Source organism: Scylla paramamosain, chromosome 16, assembly GCF_035594125.1.
Source record: "Scylla paramamosain isolate STU-SP2022 chromosome 16, ASM3559412v1, whole genome shotgun sequence".
NCBI lineage: Eukaryota > Metazoa > Arthropoda > Malacostraca > Decapoda > Portunidae > Scylla > Scylla paramamosain.
Window position 1 is genome coordinate 7,856,852 of NC_087166.1, and position 27,149 is coordinate 7,884,000.

Consider the following 27,149-nt stretch of genomic DNA (forward strand, 5'->3'; position numbering starts at 1 on the left):
TCATTCGTCCGCAACATGAGGCAAGATTAAGGAACGCTGAGGAGAGAGAACGAGTGAGGGAGAAGGGAGTCTAGTGCAGTGAGAGGCACTTGTCAGTATACGCATTGCTGCAGGAGTCGCCGCCATCCTGCCAAGGAATAAAACACTATGAGAAGCGTTAAAATAATAATACTCAGGTTGTGCAGCAGTGTGAAGGAACTCATTGGAGGCTCCACTAACCCACTTATACTCGGCTTATCGTCTTTCCTCTCCTTCAGACGTCTTTTTTTGTGTAATTCAATTCATATATACAAGTCTTCCTAATTGGACGTTATCATAATTCGCACACGATTCGTCCATTGCTAGGAGGGGGTCAAGTTTCACCGCCTCAGAGAAGACCGTTCAACTTGGTGTCACGCGATGGTCTGTGGATCTTTGGGTAAGGGATAAAAGAGTCGAATTTTTGCAATGTGTGGTGGCGCCCTTTGGGGAAGGACTCGAGGTCACACGAAGTCGTTTGTCCGTCAAGTGTACCGGGTTACTGAGCAAACTAATTAACGCTGAAGTGATTGTGTCAAGTTGAGGGAGGACGAAGAGGAAGAGGAGGAGAACGAAAAGGACGAGTGAAGAGAAGTGAGGATGCTAGTGTGTGGTTAATAATGAGGAGAAAAAGAGTAGGGGGACAGAGCAAGTGATCAATGTAGAGAGAACTAAAAGTGAGTTGAATAAGGAGGGATGAGGAGTAACTTAGAAAAAAAAGTAAGTAGTTAAGAGAACAAGTGACCAATGTGGAGTACCAGAAGCGAAAGGAATGAAGAGTGAATGTCGAGTCCTTGGGAAAACTTAAGTGCCACTGAGGAGGGGCACTACACCGCGGCATCTAAGGACACGAGGGGACAGAGAGAACACTAAGCATGGTGCGGTGAACTGACGATCCTCAAGTTGTAATGAATAGGCTGCAGGGTCACTACTAAGATGAAGAGGAACTAATGGAGCCGAAGAGGTATTAATTATGCTGAAGGGCTGGGCGTGTGCCGCGGAGAGCCTGCAGGAGGGGAAGAGGGAAGAAGGGAGGGAGAGGAGAAAGGAGAGAGAGACTAAGGGGGCAGTTACAAAGAGAGGGGGAGGGGGAGGGGAAGAGTGCAGTTTGTGATCAATAAGTGTTACAGTCGGTTTGTTTTAGTGGTTGGTGGTGGTTGGTTGTCTTTATGAATAGCAATGAGAGAGGACCTTTACTGACTGCCTCGAACCGGGAACTAAATTATCCACGACACGACCGCCTTTTATTCCGGTGAGATGGCGCTGAGAGACTAATGGTGCCTTATGGAGCGAGAGATCTTATCGGAGGCGCAGCGGACTTAATATGTGTCTCGTGCTAATCCCAGGGGGGAGTTTTCTTGGCAGACTAACAAGGCCCCCACAGTCACAGGTCAGGAATGCTCACAGACGCGGCGGGGGAACTGAACGCACGGGGTGGGATATATACTGGACCTAATCGCGCCAAGTGATAATTGACACAGTTGGTTAGGCAAGTTAGTAGTGAGGAAGTAATAAGGGAAAGATGCAATGGTTTGGCGAGGCAGGGAATGCAGGGCCAGGTGTGAGGATTGCTCTGATTCTCTCTCTCTCTCTCTCTCTCTCTCTCTCTCTCTCTCTCTCTCTCTCTCTGGCAACTCTGTAGTAGCCAAGGTAGTGGTGGTAGTGGAGATAATAGTGGTTGTAGTAGCAGTAGTGGTAGTGACGGAGAGTAGCAAGAATTGAGTGGTGTGAGTGAGCGAGGTGGATGCTAAATTCTGAGAGGTCGTGTGAAATGGGCTGGCTACTGTAGGCGTAGGTGGGTAGTGTGGGCGTAGGTGCTGGTGTGAAAGTGATGTGGGTGCCAAGTAACTGTGTGGATGGGGAGTGAGGCGAGTGACCCAGTGAATGTGAATGCTGTGAATGGATGAAGGTGGATGAGGCTCGTGTAATGGAGGCAGTAAATGCATGTAGTGGACTTAAAAGGGTGTAATAGGGAAGGAGGTAATATATAAACGGAGCAATGTATTAAGGAATGAAAGGGAGTTGAAGGGGAGAAGTAGAGGCAAAGGCCAATAATCATGTGGATACAGAGCAGGTGTGTTGAAGTATGCAGGTTGGGCTGCCATTAAGTAGAGTGTAAGGCTGGGGTGTATGGATGTATGTGGGTGTACAGGGTGTGTTTAGGGTGTCGCTTGCTTGGTGTAGTGTGTGTATAGTTATTGGCGTCTCCCCTTTTTATTTAGCTTTGTTCAACTTCCCTGAGTAAAACCTGATGACACACACACAGTAACATGTACACTGCGTTTTCTGTCTCTCCCTTCCTCTCCCTCCACGTTCGCGAATAAAATTAAAAATGTTTCCACTTGTCCGCAGATGGAGGGACCCTGTTTACAGATGTAGAGACAAGACATCAGGCTATTTTCGAGTGTAAGTATATGAGTTACAAAGAACAATTGACGAACCATAGGATCTGATTACAGGTAAATAGCATCTTTTTATTTTTCTCTCTACGTGTAACCAAAAGCACTAAAAATTCTTCCTCGTCGCTTATAAACGATTAGAGTAGTGACGCACGCGAGACTACATAAGCAAAGGGTGGGCGGGCCGTGAACAGTCCTCCTTCCAACATAAGAAACCTTTGAAGATAACACATCCCGAACGAACGTCAGAATCAAAAGGAAACAGCGAGCAAGAAAGAGTCGACCGCCGGGTGGGGGCTGAGCCAAAACCAACCAAGAAAAAACTTAAAAAAGACGCAAATTAAACATACGATAAATGATAATCTTTAAAAAAAAAAAAGCATAAACAAACCTGAAAAAAAATTTACTAGACAGATTAGAAGGAGAAGCGAGACATTTAGTACAACAGCACCACTCCATTCCCTTTCCCTCCCCTTTCCTTCACGGTAACTTACAACAAGAGTGACACTAGACCCGGGAGAGGTGGGAGGGTATAGTGAACAAGGGTTCTGCTGTAGAACTAGTAGCTCTCTCTCTCTCTCTCTCTCTCTCTCTCTCTCTCTCTCTCTCTCTCTCTCTCTCTCTCTCTCTCTCTACGCCTCCCCCTCGCGGCAGAGACAATAAGATACTCCCTGACAGGCGGCTTTGTCATTGTCCCCTCACATGCAAATCCAGACCGTTTGTAACTGTCATGAAGAGGATTATTGTGAGCGGCAGTGGCGGTGTCCGGCGGCAGGGTGGTGCGAGGAGCCGACACGACCCTCCCTCGCCCCATCACTCACCTCCACGCCAGGGACAGCCGCCCACCTAATATTTCCTTCATCGCTAAATCTCCCATAGCGTGCAGTGAACTCAGCTCCGCCCGTCACGCTACAGGTTCACACACACACACACACACACACACACACACACACACACACACACACACACACACACACACGGAAAAGGGGGAAAAAGGGCGAGGGAAAACAACAGATAAAGACAAAAACTTATTTCCTGTCTACTGGCTAAGAATTTACAATGATTTTCTGTCTTTGCTTCTCTGGTTACCGTATGTAAAGTCTCTCTCTCTCTCTCTCTCTCTCTCTCTCTCTCTCTCTCTCTCTCTCTCTCTCTCCCTCAGTGATGAATATAGGAAGGGCCAAGGATCCCATTAGGCGTGTCTGATTATGGGTGGAAGTAGTGATGAGGAGAAATGGCCTGGGTGGCGCTGACGGTGGTAGCGGTGGTGAGGAATGGGCAGAGAGGAGGACAAGGACGGAGTGACGGTAGGGTTGAGAGAGAGAGAGAGAGAGAGAGAGAGAGAGAGAGAGAGAGAGAGAGAGAGAGAGAGAGAGAGAGAGAGAGAGAGAGAGAGAGAGAGAGAGAGAGAGATATTAGAAATACATTAATAGCTTGAAGCACACAGACTCAACATGCAAAAATAACTAACCACTGCCTTTATTCACTTTTCCTACGTAACCTTCAAGAGAATAACACCAAGTCAGGTCTCAAGGTGTTACTCAGAGCTCCGCGTGGTGGCGAATGTTACTCCACTAACTGTATAGCTCATTTATGGGTTAATGAGAACGTTGACAGAGGAGGCAGCCCGGGTCACCGCGAACACAAATACCAAACATGAGGGGAAGTTTTTTTCTCCACTGTTTTTTATTCTAGTTGGTGTGTGTGTGTGTGTGTGTGTGTGTGTGTGTGTGTGTGTGTGTGTGTGTGTGTGTGTGTGTGTGTGTGTGTGTGTGTGTGTGTGTAGCTCTCACCTCATTGTCGTCTGTCTTTTGGAAATCAAGCGTTTTGTCTCGTCTCACTTCCTCCTTCCCTCCTCTTACATTTCCCAGAATCCAACAAAACCTTAACTCTTTTTCGCTGTCTTCTTGTGTACACTCCCTCCACCTCCTTCTCCTCTTTCCTTGTATCCTCGGCTTCATTCCTCCTTCTCCTCCTCCTCCTCCTCCTCCTTACGCGTAGCTGTCACCACACATGTTAGCGCATCGTGGTGAGCTGGTGTCAAGGAGGCTGTGTTTTGCCCCCTCGTTTCTCTCCCTCCACTGGCCTAATGACGACTCGTTGTTTGCTTTCCATAACTCACGCCAAGACACACGCGCCAACATCCATCACCAGTTTGAAATTGTTATGACATGCGAGGTATAACTACTTCACGAAACTTGCAGAGTGAATGAACAAAAGAAGGTGTGAGGAAAAATATATGTGTTTGTGTGCGTGTGTGTATGCGCAAGTAAGAGGTGAACGTAAAGAAATACAAACGATGGGGAGGACTTATGGGAGGGAGAGAAGCAGATAAACATTATGCAGAAGGAGAAAGAGAAACACTACCGAGTGATTTGCTTTTCCTGACACGAGTGAGTTTATGCACTGAGGAAATAATTTACGAGCCGCCTCACTTAAAGCCAAGAATAATCAGCAGTAAGAAACGGCGCTTGAACACGTGAAATAAAACAGAGATAAATAATGTAAACTAGACTAAATGGAAGCACTAACGATGACACGCACCATTAAAATAGTTAAAAGTTACGACTTCCACTGAATCCGAAATGAACGTAAGAAAGGTGATGATAAAGAACGAGACTGCCACTAATGTTCGCGCGTTAAGTCACACACTAAATGACTCACTCACGTCAACACAGTGATAAGTCTTAAGGAGTGAGGAGAGTAAGGGGGGACTGAAAGGAGGGTAGACATCAGCTCCCTTTCCTCTCTCTAAACTACGCCTCTCCTCTGCCCCACTCTCTCACACTCACACTCTCACACTGTACTGACGGCGAGGTGAGAGAGGGTGAGGAGTGATGGGGGAGTAAGGGAGGGCGTGAAAAAAAAAAAAAAACTCTCTTTTTGACGTTGTCGGAAATGTCAGGCAAACTTGAGGGTTCTTCAAGCCCGTGTGAGGAGTATTTTGGTCAATTGGTGTGTGTGTGTGTGTGTGTGTGTGTGTGTGTGTGTGTGTGTGTGTGTGTGTGTGTGTGTGTGTGTGTGTGTGTGTGTGTGTGTGTGTGTGTGTGTTTACGTATACATAAAAACAAGCACTTGCTGTACGTATATATACCCAATGTTTAGCAGTATAAGCCTACTCATATTTGTATTAAGGGTGGGGCGCGTGATTTTCATTGTTTACATTGCACGGGGCACTCAAGCAAACCTGCAGGAACAAGAACAAGGGGCACGCAGCTCCCCTCGGCTCCAGGGCACGACGAATAATATGTAATGAGTCTCGTTTTACAGGAAATGGCGAACGATTGGAATTTTTTCAAGACGCTGCTTCCTGTAGAGGGAAAAACACAACTAAGGGGGAAGGGCTGAGGGAGGTGTGGGTTGAAGTTGGCTAGGGAGGGAGGGAAAGGGGTGTTGGTAGGTGGTTCATTTTTATAACTAGTGACTCTTAGTGGTTTTAGGTGAAGACGTGGAATAGCGATGGTGTTGGTGGTGGTGGTGGCGGCGGTGGTGGTAGAGGCAATGATGGTGTAGAGGTAATAGAGTGGCGAAGGTAAGGGTGAAGTGGAGGGGAGGATCGTGTGTGTGTGTGTGTGTGTGTGTGTGTGTGTGTGTGTGTGTGTGTGTGTGTGTGTGTGTGTGTGTGTGTGTGTGTGTGTGTGTGTGTGTGTGTGTGTTTACAGATGAAGAGTTGAACGCCCTGTGTCCCCAATTAATACCAGCTCAAATTATAAATTCACTCAGGGCGTATCGAGGAGCAGAGACGCAGAGTGAGAGGGAAACTGTTGGCAAAGTGAGGAGAGAAGATACGGAAACCATTTTTTTTTTAAGTGGTATCCTCCCTGAATTTTGGTTGTTTATGACTCACGCCTCTTTACTCATGCTCAGGAGGAGGAGGAGGAGGAGGAGGAGGAGGAGCAGGAGATACGGACGATAAGAAAACCAGGTTGAGTCTCGCGAGGAGTGATGGCGGACGAACGACGTGTATGGAAGAAAATTATTGCAGGTGATGAGTTTAATTCACGAGAGAGGGAAGAAAATATAAAATTGATGACGATAGGGAGGGATCAAAGAATCTCTCTCTCTCTCTCTCTCTCTCTCTCTCTCTCTCTCTCTCTCTCTCTCTCTAGTTTATTTATGCACAATGACGAGTGACTGAGATAGAAATAGTTCAAGAAGACATGGGGGTGAGAAAGCAGACTGTCAGTTGCGTCCCTTGTATCTCAGAGGAATTTGTCTACCAGAGAGAGAGAGAGAGAGAGAGAGAGAGAGAGAGAGAGAGAGAGAGAGAGAGAGAGAGAGAGAGAGAGAGAGAGAGAGAGAGAGAGAGAGAGAGAGAGAGAGAGAGAGAGAGAGAGAGAGAGAGAGAGAAAGGTGAGCACAGACGAGCTTGATATGTCGAATGCAATTGCCTAAGAGATGACCAAATAAAAAAGAAAAAAAAAAGTCAGTCACCAGTGCCGTCTTTTATAGTGAAGCTTTGATGCGTAAAGTTATCGCCTGGAGGAGAAGCGCGTGTGTTTTGTGATGAGGCAAGGGAGAAGCGATGCAGTAAGGCGTCTTGAAATTAGTTGTAATGAAGGATGATATGCTTCAGAGGAGGAGGAGGAGGAGGAGGAGGAGGAGGAGGAGGAGGAGGAGTGAGCGAGTGAGCAAGCTACACAGTGTTTGGATAATGGCTAGAGGCATGAGAAGCGGTCGAGGATAGCGAGTTTATACAGCGACTGTCACATTTTGCAGCGCCTCAACCTCCCACCACCACTACCACCACCATCACCATCACCACCACCGCCGCCGCCGCCGCTGCCACCGCCGCCGCCGCCGCCGCCAACCACTCAACCATGACAGACTCCTCCTCCTGTTTTTATTCTTGCTTTTATTTTAACCTCACTCGGTCCAGTTCAAGTCCAGGCCTGGGGGAGCCCATAAAGTAAAGGAGAATACCGCTGATTGTCGTAGTCTGTGAATATGCCTCCAATAATACAGCGTGGATATTAAGATTCTTCCTTGAGTCATTCCTCTCAGACCGACAACCTTCATCCTTGACTTCTCCAGCATCCTCTTTGCCCCCAACACGGCTTCCAAGACCGTGCCCCCTCCTTATGCTACTCCCCCGCCCTCTCCCGTTCCTCCCACATCCCCTCCCTCACCCATAACTCAGGGACATGCCGCCCTTAACCTCGCAGCCACGTCAGGGAAAGGTTCGCTCTCTCAGTAACTACCTTAAGGGACGCCTGCCTCTGTTCCCTCATGTTCTTGTCACAGGTTAACTCCTTTGGCAAGAATAGTTGAATAGTTTCGCCGCCCGTACTCCATCTCCTGCTTGCCTACCACGGTCCTCAGACGCTCAACACATTATATATTAAACGGTGACGGAAAATTTGTGGTTTTCTGTCAATATCCATCGCGCTGCCAGCCGTCCGGTGTATTTCCCTCGAGGTGTTGAGAGTATTGCTGCCGATTGTGAAGGTTTGACAACAACAATATTCCTTTCTGCCAACACGTATTGCCGAGCGCTCATCCGACCTTCAGCCATGCCTTTACCAGCAGCCGTCTCCCTTGCCAGCAACCCTCACGTTGCCAACAATCACCAGCCTGCCAACAGCCAGCCATCACGTCCCAACTACCAGTAATTATGAACAGGTGGTGTGGTTACCTGTGGTGAAGAATTTGACATGATTATCGGGTCCACGTCTTTACAACATGATTAATCAATTTTGGAAACAAAATTACGGACAAAACAATGAATAAAAACTTCAATAGTCGGGAATATTGAGTGACTACAATAATTTCAAAAGTTGAAATTTGATCTGATGAAGATTGAAAATTTCACAAAAAGTCGGGGCGCCTCGGATCTATATATATATATATTTTTTTTTTTGCGCCGCCGCAGTAATGTGAACCCGTAGAAGTTATGAAGTTTTTATATCATTACCCGTGGTGAGGGACGGGAGTGATAACTCAAGTCACAATGGACGGTTGTCAGGAGTGACGAACACCAAACGTCCCGAGCTGAGGACTGCCCGTCGACGCCCTCTGCACGGCCCGTCCCCCATCCAGGACTGACGCCCCGCCAAGCTACATTTACCGGCTGCCCGAGAGACTGTATTACGATGTTACTTTTGTGGATAATCAAGGTTCATTATCGCTGATTTAACTGTTTCTGATGATGGCTGCGACGCCGGGCGCTCTCCATAAAGAGGGGAATGGGGGGAGGGGGCGGCGTGCTAGGGTGCGGCGGGGGGGTGGGGGATGAGGGGCAGCGGCTGGATCACCACTTACTTGGGATTTGCTCTTCGTCGTTACTTATCTTTGGGCAACAATAGGTTACGCGGCCAGGGCACCAGAACACTTGCCAGTCTCCGCGGCATTCCTTCTCCTCCTCCTCCTCATTCCCTCTCTTCCTCATCAATGTCATTGTCTGCAGCAAGTAGAATAACGCGGCATCCACCAACACAAACGATATAAAGCAACACAGTCATAAGAATACAGTTGCAGTTTTATTGTCTTATTATTTTTTTCAGTCTAAGGACGAGCAACTTTGATCAAACGAAGGAAGGGAAACTATAAATGACCGCGTTCAGAGAGAGAGAGAGAGAGAGAGAGAGAGAGAGAGAGAGAGAGAGAGAGAGAGAGAGAGAGAGAGAGAGAGAGAGAGAGAGAGAGAGAGAGAGAGAGCAAATGCCCGTCAGCAGTGGTCATGCGTACACCAGCAAACGCTCCTGCCATTGGCTACCCGGTTTTAATGAGAGACAAAAGCAGACCAATCACGTGCCAGGACCCCCGTGCTTCCTTCTCTGTGTTCCTTTGTGTTTACTTCCTCCACCTCCGCCATGAAGGAAAAGTGTATTGATTTTTATGTTTTAAGATATTTATAAAAGAGGAGGAGGAGGAGGAGGAATTAACACGAGGTATTCAAAATATTCGATTAAGAAATGAACTTGAAATATGAAAAAAATAAAAATAAAAAAAGGAAAAATGTTCTTCAGTTGATTAACTATTTAATATCGCAGTCTTATAATAACAACATTGCAATCATATAACAATAATTATACTAAAACCACGACCACAATTGATTATAAACACACACAAAACACATGAAAATACTCAAGCAAACATGAACATACACTCACATCCCCTTCCACACACACACACACACACACACACACACACACACACACACACACACACACACACACGCCAGTTACTCGCCATTCGTGCACATCCATCACTCATTCACCCAATACTTCTCGGAACTAAGTCTCCCCCGCAGCTGAGCCAATTTCCGCGAGGTGATTAAATTGGAAGGGATAAATCCACCGTCGAGAATGGAAGCAGGAGGGAAAAATAGTAGGGTTGGCAAGAATGTATAAGCAGTCTAAGCAGGAAGAGAGAGAGAGAGAGAGAGAGAGAGAGAGAGAGAGAGAGAGAGAGAGAGAGAGAGAGAGAGAGAGAGAGAGAGAGAGAGAGAGAGAGAGAGAGAGAGAGAGAGAGAGAGAGAGAGAGAGAGAGAGAGAGAGAGAGAGAGAGAGAGAGAGAAAGGAGGGCTGCTCAGAAGGGTGTCCTGGGGCAGTATATAGATATGAAGGGAAGTAAAGAAATAACTAAAGGGTGGGAAGAGAAGAGAAGACAAGAGAAGAGAAGAGGAGAGAGAGAGAGAGAGAGAGAGAGAGAGAGAGAGAGAGAGAGAGAGAGAGAGAGAGAGAGAGAGAGAGAGAGAGAGAGAGAGAGAGAGACAAGGGAGGAGAGCAAATGATTAAATAAACGGAGGGATGAAGGGACTATAAGGGAAGGAGGGAAGGAAGCAAAGGAGACAGGTCAGAATGAAAGGATGGATGGAGGAAATTAACAACGCGGACACAGGAAGAATGAAAGAAACGAGAATAAATATGAGGCAAAATATAAGCCAGAAAAGAAACAAGGAGAACTATAAATAAATACGAAGATTTCAAAAAGACAAAAGAAACAAAAGAAACACGAAAGGATGGAGAGAGGAAGATAAGAAGGGGGAGGGAGGGAAAGAGAAAGGAAGAGAGGGAACGCGGAGGCAAGATTTAGTTTTGGGAGCCAGAAGGGGAGAAGCAACGGCCCTCTTTGATACGCGTCTAACCCTTCCTCTTTGTTTATTTGCCTTATTATAACGAGTCGCTAATTGTTCACCCAAGACTCTGCCTCCAACTCGGGCGTGGGAGAAAAACTGCGGGAGAGACAGACAGACAGACAGACAGACAGACAGACAGAGAGAGAGAGAGAGAGAGAGAGAGAGAGAGAGAGAGAGAGAGAGAGAGAGAGAGAGAGAGAGAGAGAGAGAGAGAGAGAGAGAGAGAGAGAGAGAGAGAGAAATTGTGAGTGCCAAGAGAGAGAGCTAGAGTGAGTGTGAGAGATAAACAAAAGACGTGGAGAAACAGAGATTTGTTGAGTTATGGATGCTTGATTAATCTCTCTCTCTCTCTCTCTCTCTCTCTCTCTCTCTCTCTCTCTCTCTCTCTCTCTCTCTCTCTCTCTCTCTCTCTCTCTCTCTAGCCCACTCTCTGATGCTCTCATATTTTTCTATCATGCTGAGACGCAGAGAGAGAGAGAGAGAGAGAGAGAGAGAGAGAGAGAGAGAGAGAGAGAGAGAGAGAGAGAGAGAGAGAGAGAGAGAGAGAGAGAGAGAGAGAGAGAGAGAGAGAGAGAGAGAGAGAGAAGGAGGTGGAGAGAGATGGTTCCTGTTTCTCACAGTATACGCATCACGGTCTCTGTCTGTGCTGCGTCTGTTCTGTCTTGATCTGCGCCTCCCAACACACATTATTAAGACGCGCCGAGAGCTAAACCTAACCTAACTTTCTTCTGCCTTTGGGAAGCACCGATGTTTACAAGTACCTGTGAGGAAGATGGGGAGGAAGATGGGGCGGTGAAGGGGAACGGGAATGAAGGGGGGGGAAGAAGAAGGGAAAGGTTTGGGAGGGGGTGATGAAGAGGGGGGCACGTTGTGGTATGTTTATGATGCAAATTAAGATGGTGTTTTTTTTTCCGGCTTTAACTCTCTCTCTCTCTCTCTCTCTCTCTCTCTCTCTCTCTCTCTCTCTCTCTCTGGGTCCACCTCCCAAAGACTACTACTACTACTACTTGCCAATCTTCTCTATTTACATTATCGATCTCTCTTCTTTTTTTCGTCTTCTTACTACTACTCTTTTTTCCTTCCTGCGTAAGACACCTGAAGGTACAGACGAACTCAACTCTCAAATCTCTCCTTGCGGTTGAGAATTTAGGTGGAGCAGGAGGAAGAGAGACGGGAAGAGGGAGAGGGAGGGTTAACATTTCTCTCCCCATCGTTCTCTCTCTCTCCCTCTCTCTCTTACATCTCAAGCATGCACCTGAAACGCTCCTTCGTCTGTCCCTCTCCCTCCCCCTGAGCATCCCAGCGATCACCTGCCAATCAGAGAAGCGCCTCGTCGCATTAAGAGGAGGGGCATCGGATCTGGCCACGCCCTCCCCAGACTCCTCAATTATCCTTCATTATCGAACTCGGAGTGATCTCACAAAATTGCCCCTCCTGCACGTCCTCAGAAACGCCTTCCTCTAAAGTATTAGTAAGCTGCGAGTGTGCTGTGTGCGAATGTACGTAAGTATCCTCCAGTACCCCCAGTATCCGCCGGTATTTCCCCCCCCAACCTTGGCCAGAAACCCCTAAAAAAAAAAGAGAGTAATGATCACCGAAACGTCGATAAGAAGGTTATGATAATGATTACTGGGCACAGGTTGGGTATCGGAGAACGACGCCTGCAGTAGTGGTTGGAGAGCATCGTCATGGCTACTCCAGGTCCAGTATTCTCTCCTCCTCCTCTTCTTCCTCCTCCTCCTCCTTCTTCTGGTTCTCGCAGCGGCCCGGCGGAAGACGTTTTTTTTTTCTTTCTTTTTTTTTTTTTTTTGCGAAGGTGTATAAAAATGTAGGAGCGGACGATCGGGTTTCGGCTCCCGTCTGACAGATGGTTGGCAGGGCGGCGCGGGAGTGTCTTGAACCAATGTGTTTATTATCCCACCGAGAGGATGATACTCCGCCCGCCCTCTCCCCCTCCTACCTCTCCGCGTCCCCTCCCTCCTCATTCGGTCTATATCCTCCCTCACTTACTCCCTCTATAGACATCACCACCACATTCGCCTTCCCCCCTCCTCCATAATAAGAGTTCCTGCCCCCACCGCGCCCCTCCAGCTTCCGGATCAGCCAGCAGCACCCTATTGCAACACTGTGGTCACCTCTGGTATTCGATATTCAGACTCACACGGCTCAGCGCACCCGGGGCATCCGTTTGCTGTTTTACTTCACTCATTTTCATGAGGGATCAATTGAGGAAATCAACAAATCGAAACAATATCAGTCATTTCCGTAACTTATTAGAGGAAACCAAAAAGCGAGACTATCATAATTTTCTAATTCTTTTTCTTTTTTGATCTGCAGGAGATGATATTCAAGGCTATTATTATTATTTTTTTCTTACTACGTGTAAAATGATAAGTTCCAAAAAAGACGGGCTGTTATTTTACATGAGTCATTTCCATAACTTGTTAGAGATCAACTGAGGAAACTAAAAAATCGAAACACCATCATATCACGACCTTTTTTCTTTTTTTTTTTACTTACAAGGGATGATATTCAAAACCATTATTATTTTTTTCTCTTATTTGGTGTACAATGATAAGCTCCCAAAGGACGGGTTGCTGTAGCTTTCCAATTCTGTTCCCTTTTAGTCGTTTCATGACACGCTGTTAACACTACTCCATGTGTTCCAACTTCTCATGCGTCAGGAATAATTTCTTCTTCATTTTGGTATTACTTTATTCAATCAATGCTTGAAATATTAGTTGGTCAATGAACAATTGTTTTGCACGTTAATTTCTTAGTACTGTAACTTTGGCTTCCTTGTAAAGGTTAGAATATAAGAAAAAAGATGAAGGGGAACAAAAAGAAAGAAAAGAAAAGACCGGAGAATTAGGAAAAGGACAAAAAGAAATAAAATAAGGGTGCCGGAAAAGAGGAAGCAGAGAAGTGAAAAAGAGACGGAGAGGTTAGGAGAAGGAACGAAATAGAGAGACAAGGGACGGGAGGGAGAGAGAAAAAGGGGGGGGAGAAAACTCTTGGATTACACACGCCAGGGTTTAGTGACGTCACCTGAGGCAGAATTACGCGGTTGGTCACTTAAGACAAATTATGAAGGTTTCTGGCGTTACACAAAGGGGAGAGTTTGCGTCCCACGTCCTTTTGGGGAGATTAGACCCAAGGGGAGTTTACTGACTGGCGAATATCAGATTATAAGATAAGGTCAAAGAGGTTACGTTACTCTGGGAATGATTAGATGTACGACTCGCCTTGGTCATCATATATACTTGGTCATGGCTGGGGTGTCATGTGGGGTCATGCAAGGTCAGGTCACGGGTCATAGGGAAGTTATAGGTTACAGTGTACAGGGAATATCTTTATACAGGTATTTATTTTTTCTGCAGGTAAAATTAAATAGAGATTATTTTTTTTCCTATCTTTATTCTTCGGTGTTTGTAGAAATTGGCTAAATAGAATAAACGACCAATAAATAAATGGAATGAAAAATAAAAATGCATTACTCAACTATAGGACCAAATCTCTCTCTCTCTCTCTCTCTCTCTCTCTCTCTCTCTCTCTCTCTCTCTCTCTCTCTCCACTTTCTTTCCCCACATCAATTCATTATCTTGATACACTCACACTTTAATTTCTTCATAATTTTACTAAATTTCTCACCGCACGCTTACTTGATATAAGTATCCTGAGTATGACTATTTTTTAAGTATTCTTTTTTTTTTTAGTTACTTACGACTCTTTGTAAAGTTTCAACGCTAAATAAACAAATAAATAAATAAATAATAATAATAATAATAATAATAATAATAATAATAATAATAATAATAATAATAATAATAATAATAATAATAACAGCAGCAACAGCAACCAAATCAACAATATAATGATAATGATAATAATAATAATAATAATAATAATAATAATAATAATAATAATATTAATAATAATAACAATAATAATAATAATAATAATAATAATAATAATAATAGTGATAACAACATCACCAATGGCTTACTATTTGATATTCCCACACATATACAAAGTGAGATAAGACTCTTGGGTGAAGACATCGTAGGATCAAATATGAGTTCGCGACCCTTTGTCAGAGTTTCCATTGACCCAAAACAGCGAGGCATCACGTACGTAATTTCCCCCTCTCACTATCTCACGTTGTCTACCCACGCATAACATTAAGAATATTCACACACACACACACACACACACACACACACACACACACACACACACACACACCACGTGAAATGGCAAAAAAAAAAAGGGGGGGGGGGGGAAAAGTTGCATATATTATTTTTTTGACAGTTTTCAACGAAGGCGAAAATCTTCCTTCATTTCAATCCTTGGGAGACGAGCAGAGAGGGAAATTTGCGATCGTATTAAAGGTTTTTCGTAATACTGAGGGCGAGTGCGATTTATGTGACGTTATCTTATGAAGCAAACTTGATTGTGGTAATTCCCTAAACGAACCTTTCACCCGCTCCTCCAAAATATAAGCATTATAATAATACAGCTTGGGGCGGCTCTGTAGGTTAGCGAGAAGAATTATATATTTACCGATTAAACCAAACGGCGCAGGTTCGCGGAGATGACAGGAATAATACTTACCGAGACGTCAATGAATGTGTGCACACTAAATGCCTCTCTCAAACACGCGTCGTGACGAGAGAACCACAGAACACTCACAATTTCTGCCTGTCTGGGCCGCGTCGGGGCTCTGTCACACACCACACACTCGAGTCGGGAGTGTGTCGCCGCCGCAGCAGCCGCAGCCGCCGCCGCCTCCCCTAGGTTTCAGATCGGAGGCCGTTGTCATTGCTATCACTGTGTGCCTCACTGATGCCTTGTGGTGGTAGGATTGTCTAGCACGGAGATCACTTAGGCTCTAACAACCCCCTCCCCATTTTACCAGCCGGCGGTAGTGTGGCGTGTGGGAGAAGAGGAACGCCCCTCATTTCTCCCTCCCCTTCTCCTCCCCCTCCTCCCATCAGTCAATTTGTATTATTTTGTGAGTGTGCTGCAGCAGGTGACTGTGTTGCAGACTGCTGCTGCTGTTGTTGCTGCTGCTACTACTGCTGCTAACTGTGGAGCGTAGCGTGACGCCCTGTGTATTTGCAGGTCCGGATCGCGGCCTCGTATGCTAGCGGGGCCCCTCCCTCCACAAGGGGTCCAACCCGGGGGGTCCAACCCGGGGGTGCCCAACCCGGGGGGCCCATCCCACCCTCCCCAGCGTAGTGATGTATGTATCCAGTCCTTGGATATTGGTTATTTATTTAGAGTAATGCAGTGTGCCGCACCTCCCGCAGCCCGGCGATAGAGGGATCGAGGGAGGCAGGCTGGGGGGCGGGTCACGGAGCAAGTGTACAAATACTCACTACTTTCCCGGCTCCTCCTCCCTCCCCCGCCTGCCTCTCGCTGGTCACCATCCCGCGGCTGTGGTCACTATCTGGTGCACCATCACTCAGCCTCACTGTAACCCGCCCACACCACATCCTAACCCTAAAAAAGTATATATATATTGCATCATTCAATATCTTTACTTCCACCCGAGAGAGTCCTAAAAGAAGGATATTTTTGTGATACAGCCTTTGTGCGGTCCATCTGGCAGAGCGAGTCGTGTGTAATATGAGGCGGTGTGACGTAGCCGAGGTCAGCAGGTAAGGTTACGGCTGCGGTCCCGGGGCAGTCCACCGTCTTCCGCGCCATTACCTGCACCGCGTCCGTTTCCCCGCACTCTGGCGCTGGCTTGGAATAGCACACTTTACTTCACTCTCACTCGGTGTCAATATTTAGTGGCGGTGAGTGTAAAATAATAATACTTAGGCTGACCTTCGAGATGCTGAGCTTGGTGGCCGCCGGGACCTTTGCGGGAGAGGGAGAAGAAAGTGCCAGGAAAGTTCCGAGTCTTCAAAGTCCCATAATGAAAATGAAGACGCCATCCGGAGCAATGAAGCGGTCAGTCCCACCTGATACCTGATATTGGCTACTAAATGGCTACTGGGAAGACGCAGCTCCTACCTCTCCTTCTCCTCTTCTTCCTCCTCCTCCGCTACCCTCCACGACCAGACCACCTACGGGCACCACCACCACCACTACCACCACCTCCTTCTTACCTACCCTCCGTTATAATCCATTTTAGACGATCATACTTTAGACACGATTGCCAAAGGCTCCGGAGGCCATGAAGGGAAAGGAGGAAGAGGAGACGAGGAGAGCCTTGGAGAGCCTTGGGGTGTGGTGGGGCAGAGGACAGCGGGGACTTGAGAGAGGCGTGGGTGGAGAGACAGGTCCGGAGTCAGGGAGGGGATGTCATGGGAAGGAGGAAGAGTAGGAGGAGGAGGAGGAGGAGGAGGAGGAGGAGGAGGAGGAGGAGGAGGAGGAGGAGGAGGAGGAAGGGGATAGACCAGGGACATGGCGAAGGAAGATAAGAAGAATCCTGATCTTTGCTGAGGAAGGTGAGAGGAAGCTGGGACGATGCAGTGGACAAAAAAATAAGTTGGGGGGAGGAGGAAGACTTAGTGGTGAGATGGGGAGGTGGAAGAAGGTTTGAGAGGGAGGGAGGGAGGGAGGGAGGGAGGGAGGGAGGGAGAGAGAGAGAGAGAGAGAGAGAGAGAGAGAGAGAGAGAGAGAGAGAGAGAGAGAGAGAGAGAGAGAGAGAGAGAGAGAGAGAGAGAGAGAGAGAGAGAGAGAGAGAGAGAGAGAGAGAGAGTCGCAAAGGATGGATGAAGACAGGAAGTGGGATTTTGCAAGGGAAACAAGAGAAGATGAGAAGGGAAAGCATTATAAGGATTAGCTAACAACACGACACTTTATATACAAAAAGGATAAAGGGGTGGATAGAGAACCAACACGACACAATCATAAATAAAACGACAATTATAAGAACGAGATAAGAAGAGAGTAAGTACCAGTCATAAAAAATACAGAGAGGCACAAAAAAAAAAAGATTGATAAAGGGTTTCAGCATTTCTCTCAGGGCTCAACTTGATAGCAACAAAAAAGAAGCATAGATAACACAACTAAGGCTTCGTTCTTTGAGAGAGAGGGAGAGGGAGAGGGAGAGGAGGAGGAGGAGGAGGAGGGAAGAAGTCAACATCGTGTCTTGAGTTACAACCCGAAAAGCTGAGAGAGAGAGAGAGAGAGAGAGAGAGAGAGAGAGAGAGAGAGAGAGAGAGAGAGAGAGAGAGAGAGAGAGAGAGAGAGAGAGAGAGAGAGAGAGAGAGAGAGAGAGAGAGAGAGAGAGAGAGAGAGAGAGAGAGAGAGAGAGAGAGAGAGAGAGAGAGAGAGAGAGAGAGAGAGAGAGAGAGAGAGAGAGAGAGAGAGAGAGAGAGAGAGAGAGAGAGAGAGAGAGAGAGAGAGAGAGAGAGAGAGAGAGAGAGAGAGAGAGAGAGAGAGAGAGAGAGAGAGAGAGAGAGAGAGAGAGAGAGAGAGAGAGAGAGAGAGAGAGAGAGAGAGAGAGAGAGAGAGAGAGAGAGAGAGAGAGAGAGAGAGAGAGAGAGAGAGAGAGAGAGCGCAACCAAATCGCCTCACAAAACCACACCAAGTCCCTTTGTAACATCTCGACGTAGCTTAGACTCCTCAATGTCCAAGTCTCAAGGTAGCGAGAGAGGCGCCTTGTGTGATGATAATTAAGGAAAGGATAAACAAGAGAGGAATTCAGGCAAGGAAGTGAGAAGTAGAGTAATGGACAAAAGTAGATTAAATTGTTGCACTTTCACAGTTTTTTTTTTTAATCACAAGGCTTTTTATTTTTAATCTTTTGAAAATCTCCTTAGAAATCTTGAAAACTGATGTGTATGGGAAGACCGCTAAAAACATTAAAAATGAAGGTATTGTATAACTTTACTATTAATGTAAGGTAACGTACGATTGATAATGCGGACTCATAAGTCTCTCGTGAGCGTGGAATCTTGCATCTATAAATCAAGGTCGAGAAAGGTGTGGACGTGGTTCCCTGCATGGCTTGTTGTGGCTCGGCTTTACGTTTTCTTTCATTAACTCTCCTTGGTTTCATGTCATACTAAGCAAACACTGACGCTTCCTGTTTCTCACAATACGTTGCGGGGACTGGATATTTCAATAATGCTTAAGGGACAAGGATAAGGGTACGTACTAAGAAGGGGACAGTGGGAGGGTCGAATGTACGCGAGAAACACGATACAAGGGGGAACCAAGGAAAATTGTAGTGTAGAAAAGTACTCTTGTCATCGCCAGCGGGTAACTCATCTCGGAGGAGTAACTGACCACTTATTAAGTTACATCCTACGCTGCCCTCACCGCCGTCCTTCCTCTGGGCCGTCCTCCCCACAAGCCTCTTTGCACTTATTCCTTATTCCTCCCACTTCCTTCCATCTTCCTAAACCTTCCACCTTGCACTTACCAATTCCTCATTCTTCCTACGTCCATCCCATTTTCATAGACACTCTTTCTTATCACTCACCAATCCTTCATTAATCATATGCTCTGCCATCTCCTTCCTAGATCCTTCCCTTATCTCCATACACTCTTTAATTCCATCGTTTCTTATATGTTCTTCCTTATACTTAGGCCTTTCTCCTCACCATCCTTCCTTACACTTATCAATCTTTAATTTCTCTTTTACGTTCTTCCATCTCCTTCCTCTCCTTCCCTACTTAAACTCGCCAATTTTTCATTCCTCCTACGCCTTACATTCCATATCCTTCATAGTCGCTCTTTTCCACCACTCATTATCTCCATGTCCACACATACATGCACACACACACACACACAGACACACTTATCGATAGCTTACGCACCTCATCCAGCCTTGACCAGTATTTTGAGCCACTTTACGCCTTTTTCACCCACTCCTTTACGCCCAACACCTCTCCCCTCTTCCTCACACCTTCCCCTCATTCCCATCTCCCATTAAACCTTATAGAAGCTTCCCCACTGGCGCCTAGGTAGGAGATGGGGATATTAGGAGACGTAAGAGGAACGTGAGCAAAATGGTGGAGAGAGAGAGAGAGAGAGAGAGAGAGAGAGAGAGAGAGAGAGAGAGAGAGAGAGAGAGAGAGAGAGAGAGAGAGAGAGAGAGAGAGAGAGAGAGAGAGAGAGAGAGACGAATAAAGTACATGATTAAAATGAAAAAAAAAGTATTTTCTTAGTACAAAAGTACAAATAACTCCCAAAATCACGGAGAGTAAAAAAAAAGTGTTTCCTCAGTACAAAAGCAAAAATAATTCCCAAAATGACCAAGAGGGTAAAGAAAAAATAAAGGTTTTCTAAGTACAAAGGCAAAAAAAAACCCTGCCCCCAAAATCTTCACTTTCCCACCGCTAGATGTCACCCCGACCGAGCAAACAAAAGCGGCAAACCGATTCTAAATGACTTAATAAAAGACCATCCATTACCCGGGAGAAAAGAGACACACGTGCGACCCCCCAAAAAAAGTAAAAAAAAAAAAAAAAAAGAGTAAAAAAAAACAGTACTAACAGGAAATCAACCAATGAGAGAAAAGAAAAAAACAGAACAAAGAAAATAAAAAAAATAAAACAGGAAAAGAGTGTAACGCTGCGTAGTAGGGAAAGAAAAATGACCATCGATTCTAACTCTTTTCACCTCTCGTATTTCACATTCGGGCGGACGGAGGGAGAGGGAAGGGAGAGAAAGAGAAAGAGAGAGAGGGAGAGAAAGGAGGTTGGGGACAGTGGGCAGAAGGGGATGAGGCTTGAAAAAAAAAAAAGGGGTAATATTTTTCCACTAAATAATGTGTCTTTATATAAGGTTGGTCTCACACGCGTCCGAGTCTAGAATCATATTAACAAGTCGGTAAAGTAAATGGTCACATCTGGACAAAGGGGGGAGAGGGGAAGAGAAAGAAAGGGAAGAGGGAGGGGAGAGAGAAGGGAGAGAGGAGGTTAGAGAGGGGTAAAGGAAATCTTTCTTGTTATTGTTATTATTTCTCTCTCTCTCTCTCTCTCTCTCTCTCTCTCTCTCTCTCTCTCTCTCTCTCTCTCTCTCTCTCTCTCTCTCTCTAAACAAGAACAGTCGTCACCAATGGAATATACGATTTTATTATTAGCCCACCATAAGTGAGAGGAAAGGGGAGAAGGAGAGGGAGAGGGAGAGAATATAAGGGTTTCTGGCGATAAAAATTTCTCGTTTATTTCCTCACTTGGGATTTGTTATGGTTTTTATGACAATTTTTTTCCCACTTTTTCCCTTTTATGAAGTAATTGTATACGCCTATTTCTTTTTTTCTTTCCACTTCCCCCTCAACTTTTGTTTTCGGCGGATTTTCTTATTTTTCTTTTTTTGTGTGTGTGCTTTATGAAGCGTTTAATTTTTTAAATGATGCTTTGTGACAAGTTTTTTTTTCTTTTTTAATGTTAATACGTATGCTGGTCTAGTGTGTGTGTGTGTGTGTGTGTGTGTGTGTGTGTGTGTGTGTGTGTGTGTGTGTGTGTGTGTGTGTGTGTGCTGAGTCACGCTGCTGCTGCTCCTACACTAAATGGATCGATAACACGGAGAATATTTTTGCGATATATCTTTTTTTTCTTCTCTCTCTCTCTCTCTCTCTCTCTCTCTCTCTCTCTCTCTCTCTCTCTGAAGATCATTGCTAGTCCTTTGATGGCGCGAGGACAGCGACGCTTCAATAATTAGCAATGACCGGGCACTTCACGGCCGCTGCCCCATCGCGCTCCACTCCACCCTGCCCCACTCCCTTTCACCCTTGCTATCCTCCACTACTCCCGCCTGGTCCACTCAGCATCGCACGCCCTTCCACCCTATCCCCGCTCCACTCCCTCCACTCAGCATCATTCGTATTTCCTGGCAAGCTCTTCTTCATCTTTATTTTCTCCCATCCAGCTTTTATAGTTTAGGAATCGTGTGGTTTAAGTAAATATGTGGCGAATTATTGTTGGTTCTACTTTTTTTCGTTTATTAGTGTGGAATTTATGGCTATTGGTATCTAAACTAATTAACTATACTAATCTAATCTAACGTAACCTAACTTAACCTAACTAAACTTAACCTAACCTAAAATAATGCATGTTCCTATCTAACTTATGACTATTACTACTACTACTACTACTACTACTACTACTACTACTACTACTACTACTACTACTGGAGTAAAAACATAACTTCGCCTTGTGTCATTTCTGCGAAGCGTTACATATTTCTCCCATATTTCATGCCCCAAACTTTGAACTTCTTCGAATTCCACATTAAACCTCAAGATTATGCTTAATACGGCTTGCGACAAAAAAAAAAAAAAAAATGAGAGAGAGAGAGAGAGAGAGAGAGAGAGAGAGAGAGAGAGAGAGAGAGAGAGAGAGAGAGAGAGAGAGAGAGAGAGAACAAAATAAAAACATACTACTGCCACACACACACACACACACACACACACACACACTAATACCACATCACCACACGACACACCACAAAACAAACCACAAATTTACTTCAGTCGTCTCGTCACAATACCACAATCCCACCACACATTTGGTTTCAAGTTACCTCACCCCTCACTTTCCCCTCCCCTTCCCTCCCCTCACCCCTCACTCATCCTTCCCTCAGTAGTTAGATGGTTCCTCTTCTCCCTCCGTCTCTCTCTCTCTCTCTTCTTCCCCTCTTTCTTAACTTGTGACCATTTTTTGCCTTTACTTTTGTGTGGCTTTCCTTTTCCCTCTCTCACCTTTCCTTCATTTTCTTTTATATTTCTAATCTATTCCTCTCTTTTCTCTCGCCTCTCTTTTGCTGTATGTTCTTCCCTTTTATTTCATTACCCCTCATTATCTCTCTCTCTCTCTCTCTCTCTCTCTCTCTCTCTCTCTCTCTCTCTCTGGCTCCTCATCCTCTTCAGGCACCCTCCCATTCCTTTCCTCTTTTCATCCACTTTCCCATATCCTTTTTTCCCCTTCCACGCATATGTTTTAAAAAGCTGAGTCACGCTTGAAGAAAGAAGAGCGGGGGGAATCGATAAGACGGAAACCCTACTCGTAAACTTCTCATTGACGACTATCAAAGCATTAGCGATTTTCTCTCTCTCTCTCTCTCTCTCTCTCTCTCTCTCTCTCTCTCTCTCTCTCTCTCTCTCGCCAGGCACTGACCAACACTCGCAGTTTCCTCGTCATTAATCCCAATAAGATTAATCAGTGTCGCACTAAGAATATAAATCAATGTCTGTGAGAATTTACTTATTTATTTATTTGAGTAGGGAAATCAGTCGATAATTTTATTTATTGTCTGTCTGTCTGTACGTCTGTCTGTCTGTTTTTGGTGCTTATCTTTTTTTCCCAAGTTATTTTTATAATTCTATTTACCTGTATCTGTTTACCTCGTTTTTTTTTTTTTAATTCTTATCTATCGATTATCTGTCTTTGTTTGCTTCTGTCTGTCTCTCTGTATGTTTGTCAGTCACGGGTGTTTATCACTCTGCTTGTCTGTTTTATATATCTTTCCTTTTATCTGAATCCATTTTATTCTATCTATCTGACACTGATTCTCTCTCTCTCTCTCTCTCTCTCTCTCTCTCTCTCTCTCTCTCTCTCTCTCTCTCTCTCTCTCTCTCTCTCATCCATTTATGGAAACCAGTTCTCTCTCTCTCTTTCTCTCTTCCCTCCCTGCTACATTTCAATTACCTGAGTGTCAAGTCAAACGTTAATTAGTACAGCTGCACCTCTAATTTACCTGCGTATCATTCCCAAATATCACAGCGAGCCGCAAAAACCGCAATTGCTCTAAATATAATATGAATACCGCGGGAAGCGAAGTTTTTACACAAATTGATCGATAAGAACCGGACGTGGCTGCAAGGTCTGAGTACTGGGTGACGCGGCATCCCTGTTCGATTCCACTCATTATGACTTTAGCGGGATTCAGGTGTTGGTGAGAAAAACTGGGGTTAATAACGAGTAATCTACTTTCCACACACAAAAAGATGGTCGTTGTGTAACACTGAAAGTTTGGCAGTCTAGCTTTTCGATTGTAGTTTTATCATTTGGCTTCCTTTGTTTAGTTTTTATTTATATGTAGTAATTAACAGCACAAACATTGAGTTCCTTCAAAGTAACAGAATATTGACAAGTGTAGTGCTTTCAGAATCAGAAATATCTCAATAAACACAGTATTTGATTTTTTATAGTGTTGTAAATATGTCTTTCTTTCTTCTTCTGTAATCTGTATCGCTGTTCCTCACTAGTCTAGCAAAATAGTTCTTTCGTTACACACTCAATTACCTTCACTGAATTTACCGTAATATCCAAACATAGTGAAATATATAACCCAGGAAAACATCCATCAACTCATCTTTCTCATCCCGCCAAAGAAGTTCTCGTGAGATGATAATTAATAACCACGGGGACGCGACGCCTCTCCTGCAGCATTATGATTAAGAGATCTGGCTGGGAATCACTGGCGGAGGAGGAGGAGGAGGAGGAGGAGGAGGAGGAGGAGGAGGAGGAGGAGGAGGAGGAGGAGGAGGAGGAGGAGGAAGAGGAAGGGGTGGGCGGGGTGGGTGGGAACCTCGCACGGGAAGGCAGCCGGGCGGGCATAAAGCCGAGGCCAGGACATTAAAAGGCGATCGGAATTCCATTAAAACGGCCTCACGGTGGGGGAGAATTATATGTTTCCTCCCTCAGAAGAATAAGAAGGGTTCCCAGCCTAATGCAGTGACGAGGCTGCTTTGGATGGCATCGATTTTGTCATTACGCTGTAGGTTCCTCTTCTTCCCCTCCTCCCGTTACGTGCCCGTCCACTTCTCCTCCTCCTCCTCCCTTTCCTCTTCCCCTTCCCCTCCTCTCGCTTCGTGCCCGTCTGCTTACTCCTCCCTTTCCTCTTCCCCTTCCTCTCCTCCCGCTTCGTGTCTGTCCACTTCTCCTCTTCCTCCTCCTCCCTTTCCTCTTCCCCTTCCCCTCCTCCCGCTACATGAGCATCCCCTTCTCTTCCTCCTCCCCCTTTCCTCTTCCCCTTTCCCTCCTCCCACTACGTGCCCGTCCACTTCTCCTTTTCTTCTTTCCCATCCCCTCCTCCCGCTCCGTACCCGTCCACTTCTCCTCCTCCTCCTACTTCCATTTCTAATGCCCCGCCCTTCCTTTTAAAAGTTCCCTTCAGCACATCACTTAATGTCATGGGTTAACATAAATTATTTTGACAGGTTTACATTATTTGATTTTGCTTGTTTCGTATAATTTTAAGCACGTGCCAATGCATGTGTAATTCTAGCAATTTTCTAGCACATTATCGGATTTCCAGCTTTGTCACTTTACATTTACCCCTTACGATAGATACTCTTTTTTTCTCTCCAACCTAAAATAATTTCACGGCGCGGCGAACACAACTCAGGTACTCGTGACAGGGAAAAAATACACAACAATCAATTTGAAATAATCAATCGTGCAACATAGAGACGTGAAAAACAGGAATGGCAACACGTCAGACGAGGAGACAAAGGTAAAGGTAGCAGAGCCGATATCCTTGGAACACCTGCGGCTTGATATAACATTATCCTCACCAGCGGGGTCAGGTACAGGGGGCGGGGAGGGACGGAGGAGGCGGGTGACTTAGGGTGGTGGCAGGGTCGGGGTAGGAGGAGGGGATCACCTTGGCACCTGTTTACTGAGGGCCACCGCGGGAGACACACGCATGAGAGAAATTTTACACCCTTTGTATGCTTTTGTTCGTCCGCCTTCAGCGAGGCAACTCTTCCCAAACAAAACACTTTTATCAGGTGGAGTGTGGCGTGTGCAGGCGTGAAGAAAGGCGGGTGTGGGAGAGTAAGGGAAAGGAAAGTAAGTGTTATGGAGAAAGTAGGGGAAGAAAAGGGAAAGAGAGAATAGGGTAAGGAAAGGTAATGGAAAGGAAAATGTCTTATGTAGAGGGTAAGGGAAGAAAAGGGAAAGAGAAGTGAGTGTGAGAAGACAATAAGGGAAGGTAAGGGAAGGTAAGGGGAAGGAAAGAGGAGTAAGAGTATGGAAAAGAAAGATGGGTATGAAAAAAAAAAGTAAAGGGAAGATGAGAGAATGGGGAGGGTGTGAGTAGAAATTAAGAGAAGTTGAAGGAAAGGGAAGTTAGTGAAATGATGGAAAGGAATAAAAGGTGGAAGGTAAAAAGTGTGAGTGATTTGCAACGTTCCTGATATTGATAAGGTGATAAGGATGGGTTCTAGGTGAGAGAGAGAGAGAGAGAGAGAGAGAGAGAGAGAGAGAGAGAGAGAGAGAGAGAGAGAGAGAGAGAGAGAGAGAGAATGACTCATAACAACTAAACGCGTGACAAAACACCCAAATTCGACAGAGAGGAAAGAAAGAAAACGGTATCATGAATCACCTGCGTCGGGAGCTAAAGGACAGAAGGTGGGCGGCAGGACCGGACACCAGGAACAAGTGAACAAGTTGCTGATTAATTCCATCTGTCGGAACACCGGGACACGCTCGGCTCGGCGTCACCAGGGGAATCGAAGGCCGTCAGCGCGCTCAAAGGAAAACGTATTCACCTCATGATAATAAAAGTTTAACCCCTCGCCACAATTTTCTTTCCGGATGTCAATCAGCGGGGACAGTGACAAAGAGATATGCAATGAACGGGTGTGGGTGTGTCTCTCGTCTCTATCAATTACGTTCAGCACATTCAGGTTCTGTGTTCTTTCTTCCCTTCTCATCCTTTCTTCTCCCTTTCCCGTCTCTTTTCCTCTTTATTTGTCCCTATTCATCATTTCTTCTCCATTTCCCTTCTCTCTATTTCTCTTAATTTGTTCCTTTTCGTTCTTCTCTCTTTCCCTCCTCTCTATTCCTCTTTATTTGTCCCTTCTCCTTTCTTCCCTTCTTCATTTTCTTTTCTCCCTATATTCCCTTTTCCGTGTCCTTTCTCCCTTCTTCCTCATTCTCTTTTCCCGATATTCCCTTTCTGTGTCTCTTCTCCCCTTATCCTCTTTTTTCTCTCTTTTCTCTCATAGTTCCCCTCCTGTTTCTCTTGCTGCCATCCTCTCCTTTCTCCCCCTTTCTCTTTTCCTATTCTCCTTCTATACCCTCTTTCTCTTCTCACTTTTTGTCCTCTTTTCTCTCTCATGGTTCGCCTCCTGTTTCTCCAGCTCCCATCCTCCCCTCTCTTCCTCTTCCCCCTTCCCTTGCCCTAGTGTTCATTGTAAACATGACGCAAGTATTGCCAGATGACTCCCCCCTTTTTCTCCTCTCTCCTCCACCTTCCTCCCATCTCTCCCTCCTCCTCTCCCTCTCTCCGCCACACTCCGTAACCCGACACCATTTCTTTCCCTCATTGTCGTTCACGTCATAAACTGAAACGCAATGAGTAAAAAAACAGAAAACGAAAAAACGCGCGTGTTTGGCTGGAAACTAAAACATCAATAAGAACGATTTAGCAATAGCGTTATCAGCGTTTTGGTCGTTATCTCTGTTATCAGCAATATGAGTGTTACCCCGGCTGAAGGGAGAAAGGGAGAGGAAGCGGCTGAGACAGAGAAGCCGCCGCCACAATGTTTAACAAAGAAGATTGAGAGGACAAGGGCGACGAGACTCAGCGCACCGGGACCCTAAACGAAACACTGGAGTGAAATAGTCCAGATGTGATTGGGAAAAAAAAGCGAGGGAACGGAGAGAGAGGTGAGGGGGTGGGGGCAGGGGTGTTTACTCTGGGCGCGCGGCACATGTGGTGTGTAAAGGGTG

At 45.7% G+C, this 27,149-nt stretch overlaps 1 protein-coding gene across 9 annotated transcripts in view; it reads left to right on the top strand.

The window, feature by feature from the left end:
* The window catches only part of LOC135107962 (dachshund homolog 2-like), a 106,160-nt gene that overhangs the window by 43,617 nt on the left and 35,394 nt on the right, over positions 1 to 27,149 (top strand). For 7 of the 9 annotated variants that reach the window (XM_064018452.1, XM_064018446.1, XM_064018448.1 and 4 more), the window contains one exon: positions 2,371 to 2,424. The exons of the other annotated variants lie outside the window; for them this stretch is intronic. In XM_064018452.1, the coding sequence (XP_063874522.1) occupies positions 2,371 to 2,424 (54 nt within the window). The remainder of the gene's footprint in view (positions 1 to 2,370; positions 2,425 to 27,149) is intronic. 9 annotated transcript variants of the gene reach the window in all.